Consider the following 22,906-nt stretch of genomic DNA (forward strand, 5'->3'; position numbering starts at 1 on the left):
TAATTTGCAGTTGAAGTGGATATCTTGGTTAGTAATTTTCTGTCAGTGGTCTTATAATGTCAGGATGTAATGCCTAGAGAGATGTAAGGATTTTTACTTATAAATTTCAAGCTCTAGTGAAGCATAAAGGGAAAAAGTCAGGGGAAACTAGCTAAATGACTTTTAATTGAATTGAATTGTTCAAGTCTTGCCCATAGATAGTTCCCTATTGAATGATGTGTATGTGTGTGTGTGTGTGTGTGTGTGTGTGTGTGTATATGTGTGTGTATATATATATATATATATATATATATATATATAAATATTATGAGAGAGAGATAATGTTTGTGTGTGTATACATATGTCTTTTAGACATACAGTTTCAGGAACTATATAATATAGTGTCATCGAAAATCATTTTATTATTTATTAGTATAATATAACTTGAGCTTATCCTCTTCTTTCTGGAAACGGATGATGGAAAAACCACATTTTAAATATTTATTGCAGAATTGAAAGTACTTTCACAGCCCATAATGGCAATCATGTAGGTTCCTATCTCACAACATAGATAGTTATTTAACGGTAAGGGTCTGTACTCTTATTTAATAATGTATACATGGCTGCTGTGCGAAAAGCATTATTGATTGCTAAAGTCTGTCTCACCATCTACTCTTGTCAATGATTATTTTGTATCTTACATGCTTGTTGCTTTCTTTTTTCTTTTTTTTTTTTAGTCAAATGACTGTTACTTTGAGTGTTCCTCATGATGTAAAAGATATATTTATCTAGGGCCCACCTCCTTGTTTTCCCTTTTGTCAAATCTTGTTCTGGGATAATATGGTTCATATAGAGGTCATGTCTCACACTTAGCAAATGAGTATTGGTCATTAACAGCCACCGTGTTCACATTTAGTAGAGTAAGCAAATTTCACAGCTATTTATGGTTTGAATTCTTTTGTAGTTTGTGGATGAAATGGTGTCTACTTTGTGAAGTCAAGTAATCTGGCATGCTGTTCAACTAATTTTCATTCCCTAATTTGCCAGACTTGGTCCAATAATGTTGGATTTCTTGCATCAGTCATGCAATTGGTGAAGACTGGAATTAATTATTAAAGGAAATGCACCACGTGCAGAGTACGGGAGTAAGTGCAGAGTAGCAACCAATTGAAAGGTTAGTGAAATATCCGAGTGGCAATAATACGAAAGAAATAGAAAAATATGAGTCTGTGTCAAAAGTTATTTTAAGCTTTATTTTTATGGATGTTGGTACAAAAGGACCAGAAGTCAGATTTTATGACGCATCATGCTCTCTCTCCTCTTGCTTGTGCCCCCCCCCTTCTCTCTCTCTCTCTCTCTCTCTCTCTCTCTCTCTCTCTCTCATATGCTTTCTCACTCTCTGTTCTACGGTATGTGCTTAAGCTGGTTTTATTGCCCTTCAAGACCTACCTTTTTGCATTGAAATGGCTGCTCATCTCATCTGGCCACCCCATCCTTCACCCCAACCGAAACATGCACCACATGTATTTAATACGGGTTTAAAATGGGTTTGATGTTGAATCGTGGAGTAGTTTCTATATCTTTAATCAAACTCGGTGTATACTCTGGTGATGGAGCCACTCTTTCAGTCCTTTTGATTGGGAGCCATGAAAAAAGTGAGTGTGGATGTCACTGAGGCAGGTAAGACGGTGAAGAAGCCCAAGATGAGGGCAGCTTCAGTGAATTCATCCCGCTTATGGGGAAAGGCCAAAAGTAGATGCCGTTAGATCTGTGCCATTCAGAATGGATTACACTAATGGCTCCTCGTGTTTGATCTTCCGTTCTGCCCCAGTGACTCAGCGTGTAGACGGTCACGTCTCTCTGAATCCTTTGCTAATGAAAACCCCACCACTTTGACCGTGAAGCAGGATACATTTAAATTGATGATGGACGAGCATCCACGCTATTTGTCAGATAAAGTCCATTACCTAATGATGTGCTGTGCTCCCATCTGCCTCGCTTTAGACACAGAGGTCCTCTTGCGTTTTTAGCTGAGATTAAGAATCCCTTTTTCCTCCCGTGGCCACGGCAGAACGAGTTTGAAGCATGAACGATGTGCAGTGTCTGCTTGCTATAAATAATCAACAGAGAGTTATAGAGATACAATCAGCAATATCCACTGAGAAAGCACATAATGTCTAGGACAATTTGGAGCTCAATTCAGCCTCAGAATATCAATGGTTGTGAGTTGTCATGTTATTATATAATTATAATTAAGACTGTAAATTTGTGTCCTTTTTAACCTTGCTTAAAGGGGAATCCAACTACTTAAACAGAACACTGGTGTATATGATTGATTATATGATACTATTCCAGAAAACCAGTTCCCTCTGGAGCCGATGCACCACAAGAATATTGTCTGAATGGACATCGGTCTTATGTTTCAGTGCAAGGTCATCAGAGACGAGATGCACTGCATCAGCATGCTTCCTCTGTGTCAGTGCTCTCTTAATATTGAGATGCAATGTCCAACTGCAATAACCGCTCAAACTAATCTGGCATTTTATTAATAGTAGCTTCTTATGGTGTATTATACAGTATGTCTACCGTTCATTCATTCGGTGTTATACTCTCACAGGAAGCTAACCCCGATGTCTGAATTAGTAAATGGAATGAATGGAGTGACGTGTAATAGCGCTGTGCTCGTGTAATTGGGCGTGACGCTGTGTAGAGTATGTGGGTGCCTGCCATCTCCAGACTAGATCGTTAAATGATTTGTAACAGGTTGTATTGAATACTGCAGCATGTGCCACAACGGTTAAGACCCACCTTGAAACAGGTCCACGCCTTTTAACGCTTCCTTTTGTTTCCTTTCTCAGTTGAAGTAGCAACTGTAAACATTGTGGTTTGGGAGCTTTTTTATTATGCCATTTATGTCTGCAAAAGCCTTTTTATTTATTTTTATATATATATATATATATATATATATATATATATATATATATATATATATATATATATATATATATATATATACACACACACACACACATAATGTATGCATGTATGTATGTGTGTGTGTATGTATATGTCCAAGGTCTTTTGCTTGCACATACACACTCACTATGGAAAAGTGTTTTCTCACATTACAGTCATGCCTTCTAGCAAATCACAGAGCATCCAGCCTCTGCAGTGCTGAAAAACTCTCAGCTATAAAAAAAAAGTACATCCTCAGAAAGATGATCAAATATCAATGAGAATGGATGTGCTGCATCATTCACCATTAAGGAGGACGAATAAGTATGCAGAGGCACAGTCAGCCTGCAGAGGAACATTAGCAGGGATTGCAGTGCTGCAGTGGAAGATTACAGAAACTGCTTCAATGCAGTCTTTCTCGCTCGCTCTCTTTCACTTTCACTCTTGATCCTTCTTTCGGTCTTTTTTTTTCATTCTCTCGTCTAGCACATTTGCAATTTTGGTGCATTTTCTTGTTTCCTCACCCACCTCTCTTTCTCCTTGTTTCCTCCTTGTTTAAGCACCCCCTACCTCTCGTCTTTCTCTCCCCATGCCTCTCTGTCTGCCACACCTTGCGGGGTCTGTCGCTCTTTTGTGCTCCACACCTCCCCTTCTCCTGCAGTGCTAATGCTAGAATACAGTGGTGCATTAACATGCCACAATAACGGTCACCTCTGTATTTCTCTGATATGTCATGCATGTTAGAGTCCTATATCCTGTTCATCATGACACATGTGGTTTCACCACAGTACATGTCTCTGTAATGGGTCACTGCAGCAGAGCAGCAAGCGAGTAGCATGTTTAGTGTCATTGTGTAAAAGAGGACATCAAATGAAGGTTAATTCAGGATGTGGAGCACAGTCCACCCACTCTCCCTGTCTGTCTGATTCATTCACATACCGTCTTCTATAAGGAGCTGTGATGTGACTCCCTGTTTAATTTTCCTGCTCAATATGCATAGTGTCTGCTGTGAAGACATAAAAATGATGAAGCCCCAATAATATGTGGCGTACCTGCTTCCTTTATGTCTCGTTCCAGCCCTTGTCTTTATGTTCTGTTTTCCTCTTCTGCTTTACTTGAGCAGGTTAGAAGATGGTAAATCAAAGATTTTAATGGACTGTTTCCTAAGGACATGAGCTAGCTTTATCCTATGGGGGTTGTAGAGCTCTGTTCTTCATTTCACAACTGGATTTAGTGTTTCAGTTTGTTTAATTACTCTTGATAATTAAGTAATTAATTAATTGATTGATTACAATGAGGTATGGTGCCATCTGATGCAACGGGCCATTACTGTTATCACCCCGAAGTTAATTATCTTCCGATAACAGCATGCCACAATATATTTTATTCCTCTTTTATTCCAATTTGCCAACGATTGCAATTTTTATTAATCAAAGAATGAGATGTCATTCTTATTCATTTATTCGTTTAATGTTATGGAACATCTGTGAAACAGATTTAGTTCCTCATATAGTTCCTTAGAAAGCAGCTCTAAACAGTCATTCCATCAGCAGCCTCCCCCCGCCCCCCTTTTGATATGAAGACCGAATGCTAACTCAACCAATATCTTCTCAGAAAGCTTCACAATATCAGCAATTCCAAAAGACTTTAACATGTTTATATGGGTACTGTTGTAGAAAATGAACATCTTCTGACCAATCAGAATAGAGCATTCAGCAGCGTTGTGGTGTAAATGCTGCTGATTTATGCAGCTCTAACGTTGCACATAATTTGATGAACTTTTTAATAATTGTAAAATGATGCAGAAGCATCTTTCCATTTGACAAATGAGTTTGATTTAGAAGAGAATGCTAAATGGCAGTGAAGTGTTTCTTTATATTGCTCTTTATGGCCCATGGACTGATGGAGTGTCCATGGGCATTACATTCAGATTTCCATTATTCTTTTAAACTCTATGCTTCGTTTGAAAGTAGGCTCAGACTTTGCCAGTTTCAAACAGTGCATTATCCTGCCGGACGATTGTTAATTGATAAGAATCTAATAAGTAGAGGTATTTGGGGACTATAGGCCTGTTGGATACTGCTCACATTTGAATCTGGAAGAGTGATTAGTCATACTGTACACAGAGCAGTGTGATCTGCTATTGCATTATTGATTGTTTTATAATTTTAATTTTATTAATGTGCTGGAAATTATACTTTGAATTTAATATTTATTCAGTGCTTCTGTGTGAGCATTTTTGCTGGAACAAGTGCTAAATCTTTAATAAAGCCTCTGATGGAAGAGAGGTGAAAGATGCCAATGATCAGCGGTTTCAATGATTAGCTTGTTCTGTTCCTGGGACCGGTGTTCAGGTGGTTATTACAGGAATGCTGGTGTGGTATTTTGCCTCAAGTCCCTAACAGAACTTATCTCTGTTTCACACACACACACACACACACACACAATCAGACACACTGAGCAGCTCTTCTGCAGCACATTTATTGCTAGTTTCTTACCCAACAGCTCATTACAGAGTTGCTCAAAATATCCTGTAAATGACGTTTACACTGTAAACCTTCACGCAACAAACACTGCAGTCATGTACTGTATGCCCTTGTTATTTATCATTCAGAATACACAATTATGTGACAGTGTGATCATTTCAGCCTGTAGAAATGAGCTGAACTTATCTACCTGTCTACAGTAACAGTATAGAATAATTGCATTATGGGTAAGCCTTTAAAATATCATTTTTCCGTCTTAGTGTGTACGTTTCTTAGTGACGACTTATAAGTGAAGGTATGTCATGGTGAACTGTAATTTAGTTAATGTTTTAGACAAATATTTGAAGTATTAGGGATTGATACGTCTGTGTGGTTAACGTTTACATATGACTCATTTATGTGCTGTGTCATCCTAAGTAAAGGATGTATTATCCAGTATTACCCTGCTGTATTACCACGAGAGGATTCCGACCTTCTGTATTCATTCCAGCCCTAAACTAATTTTGCTTTAACACCTTCCTAAATTGCATACATGATATGCCCAGTATACCCATCAGTCTATCTGTCTGTTATCGTCTGTGAGTACTATGTGCTGTAAAGGAAGTTCTGGAGACCTCCTCTCCTTGGTGAATACTGGCCCCAACTAATGCGGCGCTGCTTTTCAGCTCAGCCCAAACATAAATTCATTGACTCTCACTTGTGCAGAATGAATCTTTCCTCAATTGCACACTTTTCTGGGTTTCTTTAGGGTTTGAGCATTAAATATGTGAAGTATTGGGTAACGACTGGTTAGCTTGGTTAAAAATCTATTTCTCACTTGCATTTTTGGGTTAACACGTGGGAGATCACCTTACTACAAGTTATATTCAGGTATCTAAGGGATTATTACAAGTGAAAATAGGCATAAGAAAGCTAATCCTGTACAGCACAGCTCTTGCATTGAGCGATCTATTTTTAATTTTGAACAAGCTGATTCATGAGAATGTGAGTAGCAGGTACTCGATTTATGTGGGTTTCCCCTTTTAGAGATATTTAGCCTCACCTCATGGAGACTGCATGTTCCCATGCACCTCAAAGTAGCCTCTTCATTGATTCCTCTAGTACTTTATCTGCAGTGCCGTGGCTAAATGCTGCAGTGGAAGCTCGAGGGGCATGCAGAGGTAGGGAGATCGAGACGGAGACACAGGTGCGGTGGCAGCATGGATCACCGTGTACGGAGCATTAGTGATTTTTACCCTTAATGGGTCTTCCTTTTTTTTGTCTATGTGGACTACTTTGATTCTTGGTGTGGTGCATAGTTGTCTACTTGCATCAGTTGCCAGGAAGCAAATCAATATTAAATGATTTTTAGCTTTGCCCAATTTAATTTAAACCTTCAAAGAGTCTTTTTTTTTTTTTTTTTTTTTTAACGCCTTTGTAAAATGACAAAACACTTACTGCTACATTGCTGTGTAAATTACCATTGGGCGGTACAGTAATTATACAGTTCACTGCATTGCAGGTCCGTCCTACTCTGGTTACACAGTAAAATCCTCAATGTGGAATTAACACTGTTGCTGACCCACCTCGTACACCTTCTGACTTTTGTAAAACTGGACACAAACTTCTCAACACCTCAGGCAGGTCAGTTGTACTTCCTTATGATGGATGACTACAAATCAGGAAGGAGGAGAGCCAGTGGATATCTCGGGGGCAGAATTGGAGAGAGCAGCCTGGTTCTATAATGACAGCAGATTGTCGGGAAAGAGCTGACCCTGGAGGCTGTAGCACCGGTCAGGAGTGTTGCCAGCACACTAATCACACTGAAACTGAATGCATTTTAGAGGTAGTTCATGCTGGTTTGCTGGTTGTAGGCTTAGGCTTAGTGATGTAGACAATGTTGATCACAATACTGATATAGCTGCTGGTTGAATTCTGTGCTGTGTGTCCATGGCAATAGAGAAAGAAATTAGCAGATATATGACTGGAATGATTAAATCCGACGCTTCCTGCCCTTGCCCCTTGTCTGGTTTTAACCTATAGCCTGCAGTATCCCTGCTCAGGATACTCATCATACAAGCATGTATTTGAGGTCTTCTACTATAAAAATAATAATTAAAATAATAAAATGTGCTTTTTGAACTTCATGACATAGTCATAAAGATTAGATTATGATGCTTGTAGTCCTCCTAAAGCTAACCAGGCCCTGAATTTGGTGTGGTTAAGGATAGTAAGTGTTTTATTCCAGTGAAAGTGCTGAGCATTTTTTTTTTTTTTTTTTTTAAGTTTAATTGCTTTATCTAAAATCATTTTTTTAATACTAGGGAATACTTATATTACATATATACATATATTGTGGTTGGTGTGAGACTGGAAGAGAAACAACATATTCAAATGAAGCAGTAGATCTAAAACCATCCAGAGAAAGTTTACAGGAAGTTATTTCCTTATTAGGCTTTAAACATAAATCCATCTTTCCTCTGTACAGTGCCCACACACGCTACAGCTTGGAGCCAGTTTCTCTGTTGCTCAAGAGCTGTGGGAAGCACACCTTTCCCACCTGGCGCTTGCATTGGATTACATATTGAGTGCACACAGAGTCACCATGGTTTCACATACAAACAGATGCTGTGGCCTCCTCCTGCAGGCACTGGCTGACAATGTGTGAAATTAATCATCTGATGGTCCTGTCTGGCTCTAGCAGTGGCAGTGATGGCATGCCTGTAGTGAAACTGCTCCATCAGCCCCACCATCTGACCCACCTTCGTGGGACCGCCTCAGATCAGTTCAGCACTAGTAGTAGGCTTGATGAAGTGCAAAGATGTGGAATGGATTGTTTTCTTGCCTGTTTTATCTTGATGTGTTAGATGTTTTGAATCTCAAAGACAGATACAGGGGTCTGTAAGGAGTATTCATTTACCCTGAAATTTGGAGAACAGTGTTGTATCACAGACAGCAGAAGCTCCTCTTAAAAAAAAAAACAATTTATAATTCATCACTCTGAACGCAGTATTCAAAGTGGATGACTGTGAATAGAATAGAATAGACTGTGAATAGAATAATTGGTTATTTGTGAGTGACACCCAAAGATAGGCAACATGAATTAATCAGCTTTATATGTGTACCACATATTTTCTGCTTTTCTTATGGAGTGTTAGTGAGGTTTGGGCTTCTCCAGTGCACCGCAGTGCTGTCTCTGCCCTTCAGTGCTGTCGGACTGGACTGTTCACATTAACACAACACTGCGGTAAAACTGCTGCCCCAGTGAATGCAGCAGAGGAGGAGGAGCAGGAGGAAGCTAGTATTGCAGCATTGCAACACAGTCTGCATAGCCTCAGCAGCTTGGGTTTCTTAACACCAGTGAAAAAAATCGAATGTAACCAAACTGATCAAGCCAGCAGCCTTTATTTCGGGGAAAAAAAAACTAGTGCTCAGCCCTGCTTCACTGAAACCCAAAACCCGACTGCCTGCTTTTAGGCGTGACTTCAGCCTGCACCCTTGTGTTGCTGGATACAGCAAGCAGAACTAAATCATTTTCATCAAAATTATGTTAATCTCCTAGGCTTTTATAGGCTGTAATGACTTTTGGGTGTTTAGAAAGAACTAGCTACAAATGTGGAATTTTTCTCTTTTTTTTTTTCTTTCAAAACAGTGGAATGAATTTTTTTTTTCTACTTTTGAACCATCATTCATATTTAACTAAGGCATCTTAAAAGTGGGCAGTCCTGCTTTGACCACATTGAAGCACATTCAGACATGAACTGAATGGTTTGGATGCTCTGTCCCTCACCTTGAAAAGACCCCATATCCCCTGCTGGCATGGTGGCAGTTTTACTTTGTTTAAATGTCTATCGGTTGTGAGACGAGTTGCCAAAAGCATAGCATTAACTGAATAGTCTTTGTTTCAGACTTTTTTACTTTAACGCCATTGCTTGTCACTCCACCCTTTACCTCTTGGGTGTTGGTAAACCATCTCATTGTTTGTTCTCTTTTTATGTGTTGTTTTTAGATTTAGACATATGCTAATCTATTTTGAGTCCTTTTTTCCCCCTCTGGAGCCAAAGAAAGCTGTTGGTGCTTGACTGATGATCTGTGGCAGCCTCAGATTTCTGATCTTGTAGGTTTAATGGGGGAGAAACACAATAATCGGATTAGTAAGACAAAAGCGATCTGTTGCACTGTCAATTATTTAACCAGCATAGGTTGTCTAGAACAACGGGGATATGGATCATAGAGGCTGAATTGCATTTAACTCAATGGTGATGTCCGCCACCTCACTGGTTACCTGACAGGGTCCCTGACCTATGATTTCACTTTGGCATCTCAATTGTAATCTCTAAGCTAACTCGATTGTCTCTCAGGAAGGAGACATGTTGTTGCAGTATCTGTTTTGACCATTTAGTCCATTGACTTTTTTTTTTTTTTTCAGATCACGTGCACATTAAGAATTTGAAGTAATGGACAAGGGCTTTGTGTGATGTATAACGCCAATTAGAGATGGGTATTGATGTTCTCGTACAAAGTTCCTGCTGGAATTAATCCGGTCGTAAAACTTGTGCTTTATTGATCAATTACTATGCGAAGTCACACAGCTGATGATCGAGGGGCTGGCGGTGGGCAGATTCAGCGTCTGCTCAAGGCCATGGCACGTCTTTGTCTTGTCGCTAATCTCGATCGTTTAAGAGGGCACATCTACTTGTGCGAATATGGTGACAGGAAGTGGGCCAGACATCCTGCTCCATTGCCGTGTGCATAAATATTTGTCCTTATTCTGGGCGAGGTACAAACTCATTTACATGGACATAGATCAATGACGTCTCTGCTTGCGCACAGCTGCATTGCTGCCACGTGAGCGTGCCTGTGCCAGGTGTGACGTGTGACGTGGGAGGGAGGCAGAGAACAGGAGCAGGAAGGGCTTGTTTAAAAATGTTGAGCGTTGAGTTTCCACACTCGTGCGGGCCACGATCAGGAACACTTTGATCTGGACTATTGATCCCTACTGGGTAGCAGTGGACAGGAAAGAAGACATGCGGCTCAATTTGTCCAGACCTAACCAAAGCGGTACAGGTAACACCTGCTGGTTTAAAGTGTTTTAAAGTGAAAAGTACAGCTTTGCCTTCTTACACAGGTTTTCCTCAGTTAATCTCGTGACTCAGTTTTCATGTGTTGACATGTCTTTTAGTCATTTAGGCAGCCTCGGATGTCAGCATGCTTTAGTATATATTGTGCGACACTCTTTTTTGACTTCTGATTTTTATTCGTGCTTCCAGCGTTTTGATAATCGAGGTTCATTTTCCCTTTTTTTTTTTTACCTTGGTTGTATATCAGCATGTGATTAATATTGCACTGTATTAGTGCAGGCATTCAGTCATTTACAAAAAGTGCTTGCTTGTTAAATAGTTTCCAGTTTCTTATTCCGGAACATACTGTTCATATAATATTCAAGGCAGGGATATTTGGGATTCAAGGTAAGCAGCATGCATTGATTTGGGCTGCATCAATAAACCAAAAAGCCTCGTCAGTGCAGTCCTGGTCCTCTCATATTTCTCTAATAATCAGCAATCTATTTGGCAACAATGAAGGACACAGGGCTCAAACACAATGTGGGTGTCATTTTCTGCAACGTCCTTGTAGAGGATGTAGCAGATCTGGTATCATAGTGAGTGCTGTGTTCAGTAGGACAACACGGCCTGCATTTCCTACAACTGTAGATTTTGGACCACTTTCCTTTACCCTAGAACTGAAATAAGCAAAAACAAGCAGACAAAAAAAAACAGTTCTTAATCAGTGTCCATATTCTCTGAGCACTAAGTTGTTCTATCTCTTCCTTCAGCTCCCACCAGCACCACGGCGTCTGCCAAGACGTCTAGTCATATGACACGTTGCAAAGAAGAGGAGAAGAGCTACTGCGTGAATGGGGGCGAGTGCTTAACTGTGAATGTCACACCCAACAGCACCAAACACCTCTGCAGGTAAGAAGAAAGGGTGAAAAATAGTATGCATGTAAGAAATCACCAAACAACACCCAAACAATCTAACGTAAGACTCCATATTACATTTTGCCCACATAATTTGGAATACGTTTTCTCACATGCTGTTATTATAGGGATATCGTTACTGATTTTAATGGTAACTGCCGTCATATAGGCCTTTCCTTGCTTTACATGTCATTTTAGATCCAGCACAGTGCAGCATCTGTTAGTACATATACGCAAATCACTAGGAAGTGCTGGCATGACCTGGTTTTTCCCACCAAAAAAACCCCACCAAGCAGGAAAGAAGATTCCAGGTGTTGAAACATGGCATGCTGTGTCTGAGAGTAAAGGCTATAGACTGGAAGAACGGGAAAGACCTGCTATAGAGTGAAGGAGCAGGTGAATGAATGAATAACAAAGAGAAAAGTAACAGTTCATCAGCAGTGGCCGCTATATATCTTTTTACTGTACATCAGTTGAAGGTTATGGGCCATCTCAACACTACAGTGTGTTTCAGACAGATCTATTGCAGATTATCCACTTAGTCCCCCCCCCCCCCATTATATTACAGAAATATACAATGGAGACATGATTCACAGAGAATGTTGTCTCAGCTTCTCACACACACTGCTATTCCAGTGATCTGCAAATGTGTGGATCCATTAGCATTATTAAGACAAAGCTATGATGACTTGCTGCCTCATGCAGTGCTTCTCTTTATTGACTTGCTGGCCTAGGAGACTTAGCATTGCCAAGGAGACACTTTGGCTTGTGTCCTCCCAATACATAAGCCTTTTTAGTCCACTGAGAGACTGGGATTAATATTAAATGCTTCAGTGACTAAGCAGAAAAATCACTCCTGCTGTGTGTCTTTTCGTTCTGCAAACATTGCAGGACAAAGCAGGCAAGAAGAAAAGCATGCCTGTCTCTGTCATTCATTTTCATCTCTCTCACTCTCCCTCCCTGTATGTCTATACTGTGCGGAAGCAGGCTGGCTGCCTGAGTCTCCAGGGATCTGAGAGTGCTGAGAGCTCCGTAGTCTGATACACACGTTAGGAGATGAACCCTGACACAGAGGATGTGTAAAGAAAGGCACGCTGTGGTTGTCCATGCAGTCAGCCATCTTGAAGTATTTTCAGAAGAAGCTTCAAGCGTTCAAATGTTCCAGAACTTATTTGTTCTCAGCATTTCTAAGCAGTCACACATTGTTTTCTCTTTCTTATTTCTTTCCTCCATCGTTTCCACTCTGCTGAGAGGCTCAGCTGTCCCAGCTGTTAAGACCCTGTAATAGGCACAGCTGGAAGGACTCAGTGGCTGTGCCAGTCACGCCACTAGATTGCCTTTATCAGAGCTTTAGAAGGACCGACTCTGTCATCAGAGAGCAGATGGCCTACCAAAAAGCTCCGGTCTTGGCATCTAGCTACACTTTTAATGCCCACCTAAACGTTAAACATGACCATGGGCCAGGAAGTGCAGTTATTCCCTTAAAAGCAGCCATGTCCATTGTTGGACTATCAAACTGTATCTAAAAACAACATGTTCTAAATGTTATAATGTAATTGCTGTCGTAATTTGTCGTGCTTTTCTGTTAGACGTTATGTTCTGTGTTTAGTGTCAGTTTTTCCGATGTGCTCATCCCCTCTCACCCACCACCCCCACCCCCTTTCTCAGGTGCCTTCAAGGATTCACAGGGATCCGCTGTGAAATCAAAGAACCTGTCAGAGTCTCAAACCAAGAACGTATGTGCAGCCACTGAACCTCCCCAAGCGCATGCTGCATAGCTGGTGTTTTATGCTTTCGTCTCTCCTCCTACCATTTCCCTAATCACAGTCTCCATAACTCTGTAACTGTCCATCTGTCCCCTCCATTAGATGTGGACAGGTGTGGAAATGTGTGTGGCACATGCCTCTTTAAGTCACTAATTGTTGCTCTTGCTAATTTCAAGTGAGCATTAAAACTGGCTACTGCCATCTCCATTGGAGGACATTTGGACCAGTTGCTGATGCAGTGTGACTCGCATGGTGTTGATACTGCATTCTGATTTGTTGAATCCTCCTTCAGTTTTGTGATTTGATTTATTTGGGGTTTTTTTATTTATTTTTTTTTTTAGACGACTTAATCGCTTGGAAATGAATCTCAACCAATCGAGCCGTTACTTTGGGACTGTGATTTGGCCAATAGTTGGGAAGAGTGTGTTTCAGCAAACATTGACCAAAATGTTTGTGACACATTTTGCAGAGAACACCAGAAATGCACATGGGCACGGGGAGAACTTTTGGGTATCCACTCACTTCCTCTCTCTCTCTCTTCTCTCTTCTCTCTATGACTTTTTTGTTTCCCTCTCAGGTGCCCAAATGAGTTTACTGGTGATCGCTGCCAAAACTACGTAATGGCCAGCTTCTACAGTACGTCTATTTCCTTTTCCTGTCTGCGCTTGGATTGAAGCATGCTCAATCAACGCTATTTCCTATTGCTTCATTTTGTTTTTCCTGGTAGACAGTTCAGGGGGTTTTCTGTGCTCTTTTGGGGTTTTGTTGTACGTCCTTTACCATACCTACTCCTCGCATGTTTAGCATTTTTTAACCTAGTTTTGTTATGCTGGGATATTAACCAGAAAGGGAGGGAGTGGTTAAAAATCTTTTATTCAATTTGAAAACAGATGAAATATAGATTTTGTGATATTTCATCAGAGAAGTCCACAGCCTTCCCAGAGACGTAAGAGGAGTAAGGCTATTTCTCCTCTACAACCGAAATCATTTGAAAATATCATAAATAGTTCTACAGAGACCAAAAAGTTCAATCACAAACCAACAGTGCCGAAGAGCCAACTCATAGTCAGTTGAAAAGCAGCTACACCCTTTCACCAAAATTAATAAGAATACATCTCCAAAACTGTAGTGGATTTTGTTTTTTTGGACGAATTCACAGTATTATTGCTGAGTGGCATAAGCTAGCAATTGTGTCACTTGATATTGAGTACTAACTGAACCTTAACCTTAAGATCTTTAACGTTCACATTTTCCGATGAGAAGCAAAAACTTTGCTTTAAAAGCCCATTTTGCAGATACATGACCCAACATAAACCTGAACAAACCCTTTTAAAGTTGACTCTTTGAAAAGTCTGGCTCGATTACAAATGGAGCACACTGAACTCACTGTTCCTCCATCTTTAGTACTTAAGCTAAAACAACAGTTTTCTGGATTGAACTCATCTTCCACCTTTAGCACTTAAGCTGAAATAATAGGGGGTTTTTTTGGACTGAAAAGACAGTTCTTATCTCCATACCCCACAATGATAAGTTTGGTGTTGGACCATAACCAGCAGTGCAGTATGACTAGTGGGTGCCAAGACACCAAAATCAATATTAACTGCCACAGTTTTCTTGTTGAGCACAGCACCTAAAGCAGTTTATAATTTGGGTTGGTAATTATTTTATGGCATCCCTTTTATGTTGCCAAAGCACTATTTTTTTTATTTTTTATTATTTTTTTTTTTTCTAATTCAAAGAATTCTGGAAGTGTGATTGAGGCCATGGAGATGGAGCATCTGCTGCATCAGCATGGCAGTAGAGCTGTACTTTGTGGCTGTTTGCACAGCACATTTACTATCAGCTACAGCTAGTTTAGCTTAGCACCTTGACTTGCAATCCTAGGCACAGAAGCAGTTCTTCCACAAGCGCAATCGCTCTCAGTGGAAAGAAATCAGGTGCTGTTATGATTTAACTTCAGGCAGACTTTGGTTAAACTAGTGACTTCATGTCTTATGCTAGAGATAAGTAAAACATTATCCAGGAAACGAACAGGATTACAGTTATTAGATGTCACTGAACCCAGTATTCAAATGTGACATTTTAAAAACAGTAAACACTCTTTTTCCTCTTTCCACAACACTGTCAAGTTCAATTCAATAACTGCAAATACACTCACCAACCACTTTATGTAAAACACTCCTCATTTATGCAGTTATCTTGGCAGCCAATCATGTGGCTGCAGTGCATAAAATCATGCAAATCAAGAGCTTCAGTTTATGTTCGCACCTAACTGAGGAAAAATATGCTCTTTTGGAGCATTTCAGAAACTTTTCACATACAACTTTTCATATAAATTCTAGAGTTTAAACAGAATACTGCAAAAAAAACAAAAAAACATCCATTGAGTGGCAGTTCTGCAGGTGAAAACACCTTGTTGATGTGAGAGGTCAGAGGAGGATGTTCAGACTGGTCCGAGCTCACAGGAAGTCCATGTTAAATCTAATAACCATGCTTTGGAAAAAAAAAAAGACTGTGGTTAGTAGTCAAACACAATCAAACCTTGAGGTGGATGGGCTACAACAGCAGAAGACCACGTCGGGTTCCACGCCCATCAGCCAAGAGCAGGAGTCTGAGGCTATAGTGGGCACAGGCGCACTGAAACTGGACAGCTGAAAACTGGAGGACAAAAAAATCAACCATCAAGGATGGTTTCCAGTTTCCAGTTGAGCAGTTTCATTGAGCCTGTTCTTCGACGTGATTGGCTGATTTAGATAATTGCATGAATGAACATGTGTACAGGTGTTCCTAATAGGGTGGTCGGTGAGTGTATATTTTCATACTGGACGAGCATACAACATACATGTTGGGTCTGTATGTCTATCTTAACATGTATGAATAGCATGGCTGTGAAAACAGTGAAAGCTTTTGGTTTTGATTTTGGTGTGACTTATGGTTTCATCTCACTCAAAGGTTTAAGTACTGTACTTGAGTGAAAGATGCATGTCCCTAACAGCATGAAAAGACATGTGGTGGTGGTAGCAGTGGAATAACACGGGTTTCGCTCCTGTTTCAAAGAATAGGGCCAATCTGTGTCACGATGCAAGCACAGTGATGTTTGCATGTGCATGCTATTTTACCAAATTCATAACTAACTTATGACAGGCAGCCGTGAAATGTATTAGAAACAGTAATGATACATGCCTTTGTATTGCTGGACAATGTATTGTTAAGATGAAAGATGCTCAGACGTGTGGGTTCTAGTTGCTTAGTGCTTTGCAGTTGTCTAAGATATTTGCTTAGCCAGGTGATCATTACAACATTATCACTCAAATCTCCAACCAACTGTACTTTCTTTCTTTTTGTCATCTTTTCTGCCTCGGCAGAACATCATGGGATTGAATTTATGGGTATGAATTGTTCCTTCCTTCTAGTTTGCAGACTTGTAGGACTCTAGTAGCTTGAGCCTTTTTTCCTTCAACTCTAGCCAGTTTCCTTTTGCTAATGAAGGGATCATACAGCCATAACAGATCTGATTTCGCTCCACACTGCATTGTTGTGTTAATTCTTTGCACAACAGTACAGTTGCTCAAAGAATGAGGACTTTTAAATCCAAATCTCTTCAAACAGTCAACATTTAAAGCTTAAATGCTGCATCACTGCATCAGTGCTCGAGTGTTTGATACGCAGGGCACATCAGCACAAGCAGCCTGAATGGCAGTAAAGGATGTCCTCAATTATTCATGCAGACCTCTGACATGTTCTGTTCAAGACACACACACACACACACACACACACACACACACACACACGCACACACACAGCCCTCTAGTATTAGGTGAATTGCTCTGTGGTTATGCTGTATGTGCAGATCCCTTCAGTCTTTGCTTTGCTCTATTCCTCTGCATCCCTCCAATCTTTGCATGTTGCACAAGATATGCCATCTTCCACCCATCTTTCTTTTTCTCCTCCTCATTCTCTCATCAGCCCATCTCATCCTGCAACTTTTTCTTTTTCTCTTTTTTTTTTGTTTCTTCAATTAGTCTTCTATCCTTTAAACAAAGTACCTGCATTTTTTCCTATACGTAGTAATGGCAATTGTGTCGTGTGCCTGTTTCAGAGGATGTTTACTACCAATAAAGTGAACTAATAAATTGTTAACCAGGACACTTTGAGTTTTGGCAACAGTGTTTGCTCACAGGGTATCAAACATTCTCGATACAGTGAGTATTTCGAACTCTCTGTCGATGTTATTGAAGTAAAGCAAGAGTTTATGGCTCCATCACACACTGTACGATTTGAATCGTGTAGCATAAGATGGTGTCATTTTACCAGCGTGCTAAAGGCCCTGTGACCAAGTGCTGCTGCCCTTCTTTTTTTTTTCTCTTTTTTTTTTTCTCTCTTTTTTTTTTTTTAGTCCCGTTCCCTAAAGCCTTGTGTGTGTGGAAAAACTGTAGCATCTGTAAGCCAAAGCAGTATATGGCCAAAAAAAAAAAAAAAATGGTGGTTCTGCAGATGCTGCAAAGTATTTCACAGGCTTGAGGTCTTATTGAATACAACCCTCAAGATCTTAATCCATAAACAGCATAATTAACCCAAATGTATATGTAAGTCGTATGTTAACTATGCCCGCTGTATTCGGAATTCATAGGAATGCATTTCAGAGGATGTATTTAAAGTGACGACACTTTTTTAATTAATACCATGTACTCAGCAAAACTACATCCTGAGATCAATTTGCATCTACATGAATTCCTACTCTACTAATTTAAAAAAAAACCATACAATATATTTGTGAGATTTGTGCAAATAAAATTATATAACATTAATTCATTTGCACAAATCCTTCAGGTTAAATACAACTTTATTTTGAAATGATGTTGTTGTGGGGTTGTAAAAAGAAGCTTTGTCCTCTCTTCCAGAAGCTGAGGAGCTGTATCAGAAACGCATATTAACAATAACCGGCATCTGCATTGCTCTCCTAGTTGTTGGCATCATGTGCGTGGTGGCCTACTGCAAAACAAAGTAATTCCATTCGCCACTGATATTTACATGTTGGCTTTGTGTATATTTTAGGAATGATTTGTTTATCGAGATGGGAAGCACCAAGATGTGGTTGTAAACAGATCTGTGTTTGTTCATTGATCAGGAAACAGAGGCAAAAGCTGCATGATCGCTTGAGGCAGAGTTTACGAAAGCGTAATGCCATGGCTGACATAGGCAATGGCCCACAGTACCCCCAAAACCTCCAGCAACCACCGCAAAGCCTGCAGCTTGTTAATGTAAGTGGTTGCACCCAGCCTGGCCCTTTGTTCTAATTACAACAATATAAGGATTCAATTAAATCTAATCGGCATGACCATGAGAAGATTTCTGTGTTCCAGAGTGTCTGTAATGTAATAAGAAAGTGAACAAAACACTTGACTCCTTGAATAAAGTGTTGGTGCATTATTTTAAGTAAACTATAAACATACAAATTGCAAATGTCTCTTGTTATGACTGAGCTGTAAACAGGCCGAGAGAAATCTGTAGCAACAGCAATGCATGTGTGCTCACATTCTATCGATTTCTTCTGATTTCAGCAGTATGGATCGAAAAACACCGTCCCTGCTCAGCATGTGATCGAGAAGGAAACAGAAACTTCATTTACCTTGAGCCAGTACACATCACAGACTCAGCCATCCACCGCCGTCACTGCTAGCCTCAGCCAGTGGTACGGCGTCCTCTTCCTTTCTGAGAGTGTAGACAGACCAAAGACTGAAAAACAGGGCTTTATACTAAACTGTAGCATGGGTAAAGCTTTAGACAGTTGGATGTTAGATTGTATGAATAATGCTGATTGCATTCCAGGAGAAGGAAATTAGTTTTTAATTAATTAAATGACTGATGCAAGGAGATAAATTGTGATTTATCGTGTAAACGGTCATTCATCATGTCTAATAAGGCAGATTGTGTAATAGGCTTGAATCATAAGAGCTAATGTAATTATCAGCATCGGGTTTTGTCTTTGAACAACAAATTACAGTAGTGTAGATTTTCTTTATTCTGTGCCTTCTCACATGTACTGTTAGAATAACCATAAGCTTAAAATTATATTCAACTTATTAAAAATGTATTTTTACAAGCTCGGTTAGATAAGCTTGCTTGTAAATGCCAGTGTTTTTGTTGTTTTTCCTCTATGTGACATTATAGTTGGAGTAATAAAAAGACAGAGAGTGTGGTGCCTGACAATCGTTCAATCTCGGGGGTACAAAACAGCCGGAATGGCACTCCAAGTCACCGCGGGCGTCTAAATGCCACTGGAGGAGCCCGGGATGTCAACGCCTACGTAAAAAACTCCAGAGAAACTACAGATTCCTACAAGGAATCACCATACAGTGAGAGGTAAAGTCAACCCAACACTGCTAAAGCCAATGTTTTGTTTTGTTTTTTTTTTACATATTATTTTACACCTAACGACAGAATACTTTAGATTCTTCTACCAGCAATATGTTAAGTTATTTATACAATTGAAATTCATCCTCTTTATGAAAGGTATGTTTCGACCGTGACAACACCGACACGCCTCTCGCCTGTGAAGTTGCTTTCCCCAGCAACGCCCTCCTCTCCTCCCTCTGAAATGTCAGCACCTCTCCCCAGCTTGGCAACCCCTTCCATGGCAACGAGTCCATCGGGTGAGGAGGAACGCCCTTTGCTGTTCCTCACGCCCCCGCGGCTCAGAGAGAAATCCGAGCCCAGCCGAGCCCAGCAGCTCCGCAACTCAGCCCATTACAACCATGGCCTGGATGATATGAGCCCTCCACCTAGCCCGCTGCACATCCAGGAGGACGAGCAGCATGAGAGCATGCAGGACGACAACTCCATACCCTGTGCCCCACCCACATCTGCCCCTCACAGCCCCACGGCCATGCAAAACCCTAAAAGAACAAAAGCCGGTTCTCAGAACAGTCAGGACGAGCAGAGTGGAAGCAGCTCTGAAAGCAGCAGCTCAGAGAGTGAAGCAGAGGAAGAACGCATGGCCGAGGACACACCGTTCCTCATACAGAACGCTGGGGTCGCAGGCATGACTGTGCTGGGGCTGGAGCTGGTAGACAGCAGCAGGACTAACGCCGCACTCCATCTCTCCCCACAAGACGACCTACAGAGCAGACTAGCCAGCATAATGGCTAATCAAGATCCAATTGCTGTGTAAAAGTGAACATACCATAGAAAAAATAAATAAATAAGTAAGCGGATACTTGTAAGATAGTAAGAGTAAACACTAAACATTTATTTTCTATAAATTAAGTATTTGAGGGAAATAAAATAAATAACTTTTATTTTAGTTATGTAGTGCAAAAAAGTCTTTTATAAATTAAATGTGTATATAATGTGTTTGCTTCTTGAAAAAAAGTGCCATTCATTATATAAATGTGTGTGTATATGGTCTCAGTATTTCAAAGGCAGAAACAATATCAACAGTGCCTTTAATTTCAGCATGGAGAACTAAAGGAAACTGCATTATGACACTGAGCTATATATTCATGACCGCGAGGCAGCATCCAGGACCGCTACAAACCATGATCGGGTCCATGCCAAAAGGTAATCTCAAAGTAAAAAACTGAAGTAATATTAGTTACCGTTGGTTCCTTCTTTCTCAGCTGGTAACAAGGTTATTAAAGCGCAGCAGTAAAAGATCTTATTTAGTAATTGGGCTAATGAAAGCTATGAAACAAACCAGTTGAATTTGTCTAGTTTGCCTCCTACTGAATGAATATATGGCTCACTACGTTAATAATTCAACACATCCATTGGCTTTACAGTAATGCATTGTGGGGAAGGTACAGCAACAATATAAGAACTGGTCTACACATTGTAAAGTAAACGCCAGAAAATGTAAGCATTCGCCCATCGATATTCTTGGACAATGTTATATTATTTCCAAAGTGTCTGTTGTGTTGTTTCGTTTTACAGATGTGATCACTTGTGTAACAGGTTCACAAGCTTAACTGTATTTTGCAGCCTAAAAAATTATGCCAGACGGAAAAAAAACACCCCACAACTGAGTGGCAAGCGCAGACTAACTTATAATGAAGCTGAATGGTGGATAACATGCCTCTGAATACTACTTCACTTTATACATCTCTGTATTGTACCTGTTTAGTGTGTCAGGAGCCAGAAAGTCTTAAATAATATTCACCAAGTTCAAATTATAGATTCTTTTTTGTTGTTGTTGTTTTTCATTTGAACAAAAACACCCTAAAACAAGTCTTTACATTTGCTTTACATGGAGAAAAGATTGGGTGCGTAATAATTTCTGCAGAATACCAGACTAATACCATTTTCTGTTTGTTTTCTTCCTGAGATAATGAAAAGTCTCATCACAAAATCTGGCCCATTTACATTCTGCATTTTATAGTATTTATTTTGTCTATTATTTATTTATTTATTTATTTATTACTTTGGCCTTCTCTAGTCAGTCAAATATAGTCTATATTTTAATAATGTTGAAAATATACGTTTATAAATATATCTATATCATATATATATATATATATATATCAGTATATGTAAGACTGGTTTCACTTTTTCACCATTCCATTATATTCCCACATGATTTTATTTTTATTTTTTTAATGTTGGAGGCCTAGTGTAAAATGCAATATGAACACATTTACAGCTGATTATATTTTCAGTGTATATCATCTAAAACATAAAACCACAGAGAGCTTCTTGAAAATACCCCATGATGCATTGCTTTCAAACCAAGGAGTGTGTCCGATACGCCTTTCTGTAAATATGCCTCCAACAGTTGGGTTCTTTAATTTAAGTAAGACGATCACAGGTTCGTTTTTTCTGCCCACTCCCTTAACAATTTGTATCCATCTCACCACTGATACTATTGTGAAATGACAGGAGCTAATTATACACAAAATCTTTATTGTTTTTTTTTTGTTGTTTTTGTTTTTTTTTTTTGCAAAGAACAGACTGTATGCTCATTTTTTTTTTCTTTTTCATATAAACGACATGTAAAATGATATGTTAATTCCTACTGGGTCTCTGTGTCAGCCTGGTCGATTATGACCACACTGTTACAACTACATTACAAATGCAAGAGAAACACAAAATAAACCATAGGCAAGATAACTGCATGAACACACAAAAAGACAATTGCAGGCATGTATTGCACTAAATGTGCATGATCACAGATGTCAATCAAACCCATTGCAGTGGTCACAGACTTGCAGGTCTCTCTACTCTTCTAAGTTTCATTAAAGAACTCTCCATGTTCATCTACTATTGTGTGAAATACTAAACATACTGTGTGGTTTGAAGTGTTTTTATTAGAGCCTTCATTTTAATTCCATGGAACTTGGGATTGGCTATTTGAATATTTTGAAATTGAATATAAAGATTACAACATACATACATAGTAGAAACAATCCTGTGAATAACAAAAATGGTGCCAAAAAGCCTAATTAAGAACTTTGCCCCAGTTTCACTTTTGCTTTGAGGAATTCACACCCACCAGATGCCACAGTGCTCTCGGTGTTCCCTGTACAGAGAGATCTTTACGTGAAATTTTGACGTCAGCCTACTAAAGAGTTTCACTGGTGTCATAAACAAACATGTCCAGACATGCTTAGCTGCACTTCCTGTGCTGTTGGTATTTCAGCATTCCTGGTGTTCTCTCCACCTTAAGTAATCACTTTATACCTTGACCCACTTGGTTATCATCTGTCAGATGCATCAAACAGCTACAGAGGTCAAACAGCCACACTCTGAATTACCTTCGTGACAAAGC

At 39.8% G+C, this 22,906-nt stretch overlaps 1 protein-coding gene across 4 annotated transcripts in view; it reads left to right on the plus strand.

Annotated features, from left to right (window-relative positions):
• The window catches only part of nrg1 (neuregulin 1), an 87,600-nt gene extending 65,202 nt beyond the window's left edge, over positions 1-22,398 (plus strand). For 2 of the 4 annotated variants that reach the window (XM_053644832.1, XM_053644835.1), the window contains 7 exons: positions 11,233-11,371; positions 13,046-13,113; positions 18,045-18,147; positions 18,272-18,404; positions 18,705-18,835; positions 19,315-19,506; positions 19,657-22,398. In XM_053644832.1, coding sequence (XP_053500807.1) covers positions 11,233-11,371; positions 13,046-13,113; positions 18,045-18,147; positions 18,272-18,404; positions 18,705-18,835; positions 19,315-19,506; positions 19,657-20,314 — 1,424 coding nt within the window. In that variant the 3' untranslated portion in view covers positions 20,315-22,398. Of the gene's footprint in view, positions 1-11,232; positions 11,372-13,045; positions 13,114-13,720; positions 13,780-18,044; positions 18,148-18,271; positions 18,405-18,704; positions 18,836-19,314; positions 19,507-19,656 lie in introns of all 4 variants that reach the window. The other 2 variants (XM_053644833.1, XM_053644834.1) reach the window with 2 other exon arrangements.
• The last annotated feature ends 508 nt before the right edge of the window (positions 22,399-22,906 follow it).

This window comes from Ictalurus furcatus, chromosome 16, assembly GCF_023375685.1.
Source record: "Ictalurus furcatus strain D&B chromosome 16, Billie_1.0, whole genome shotgun sequence".
In the NCBI taxonomy this organism is placed as follows: Eukaryota; Metazoa; Chordata; class Actinopteri; order Siluriformes; family Ictaluridae; genus Ictalurus; species Ictalurus furcatus.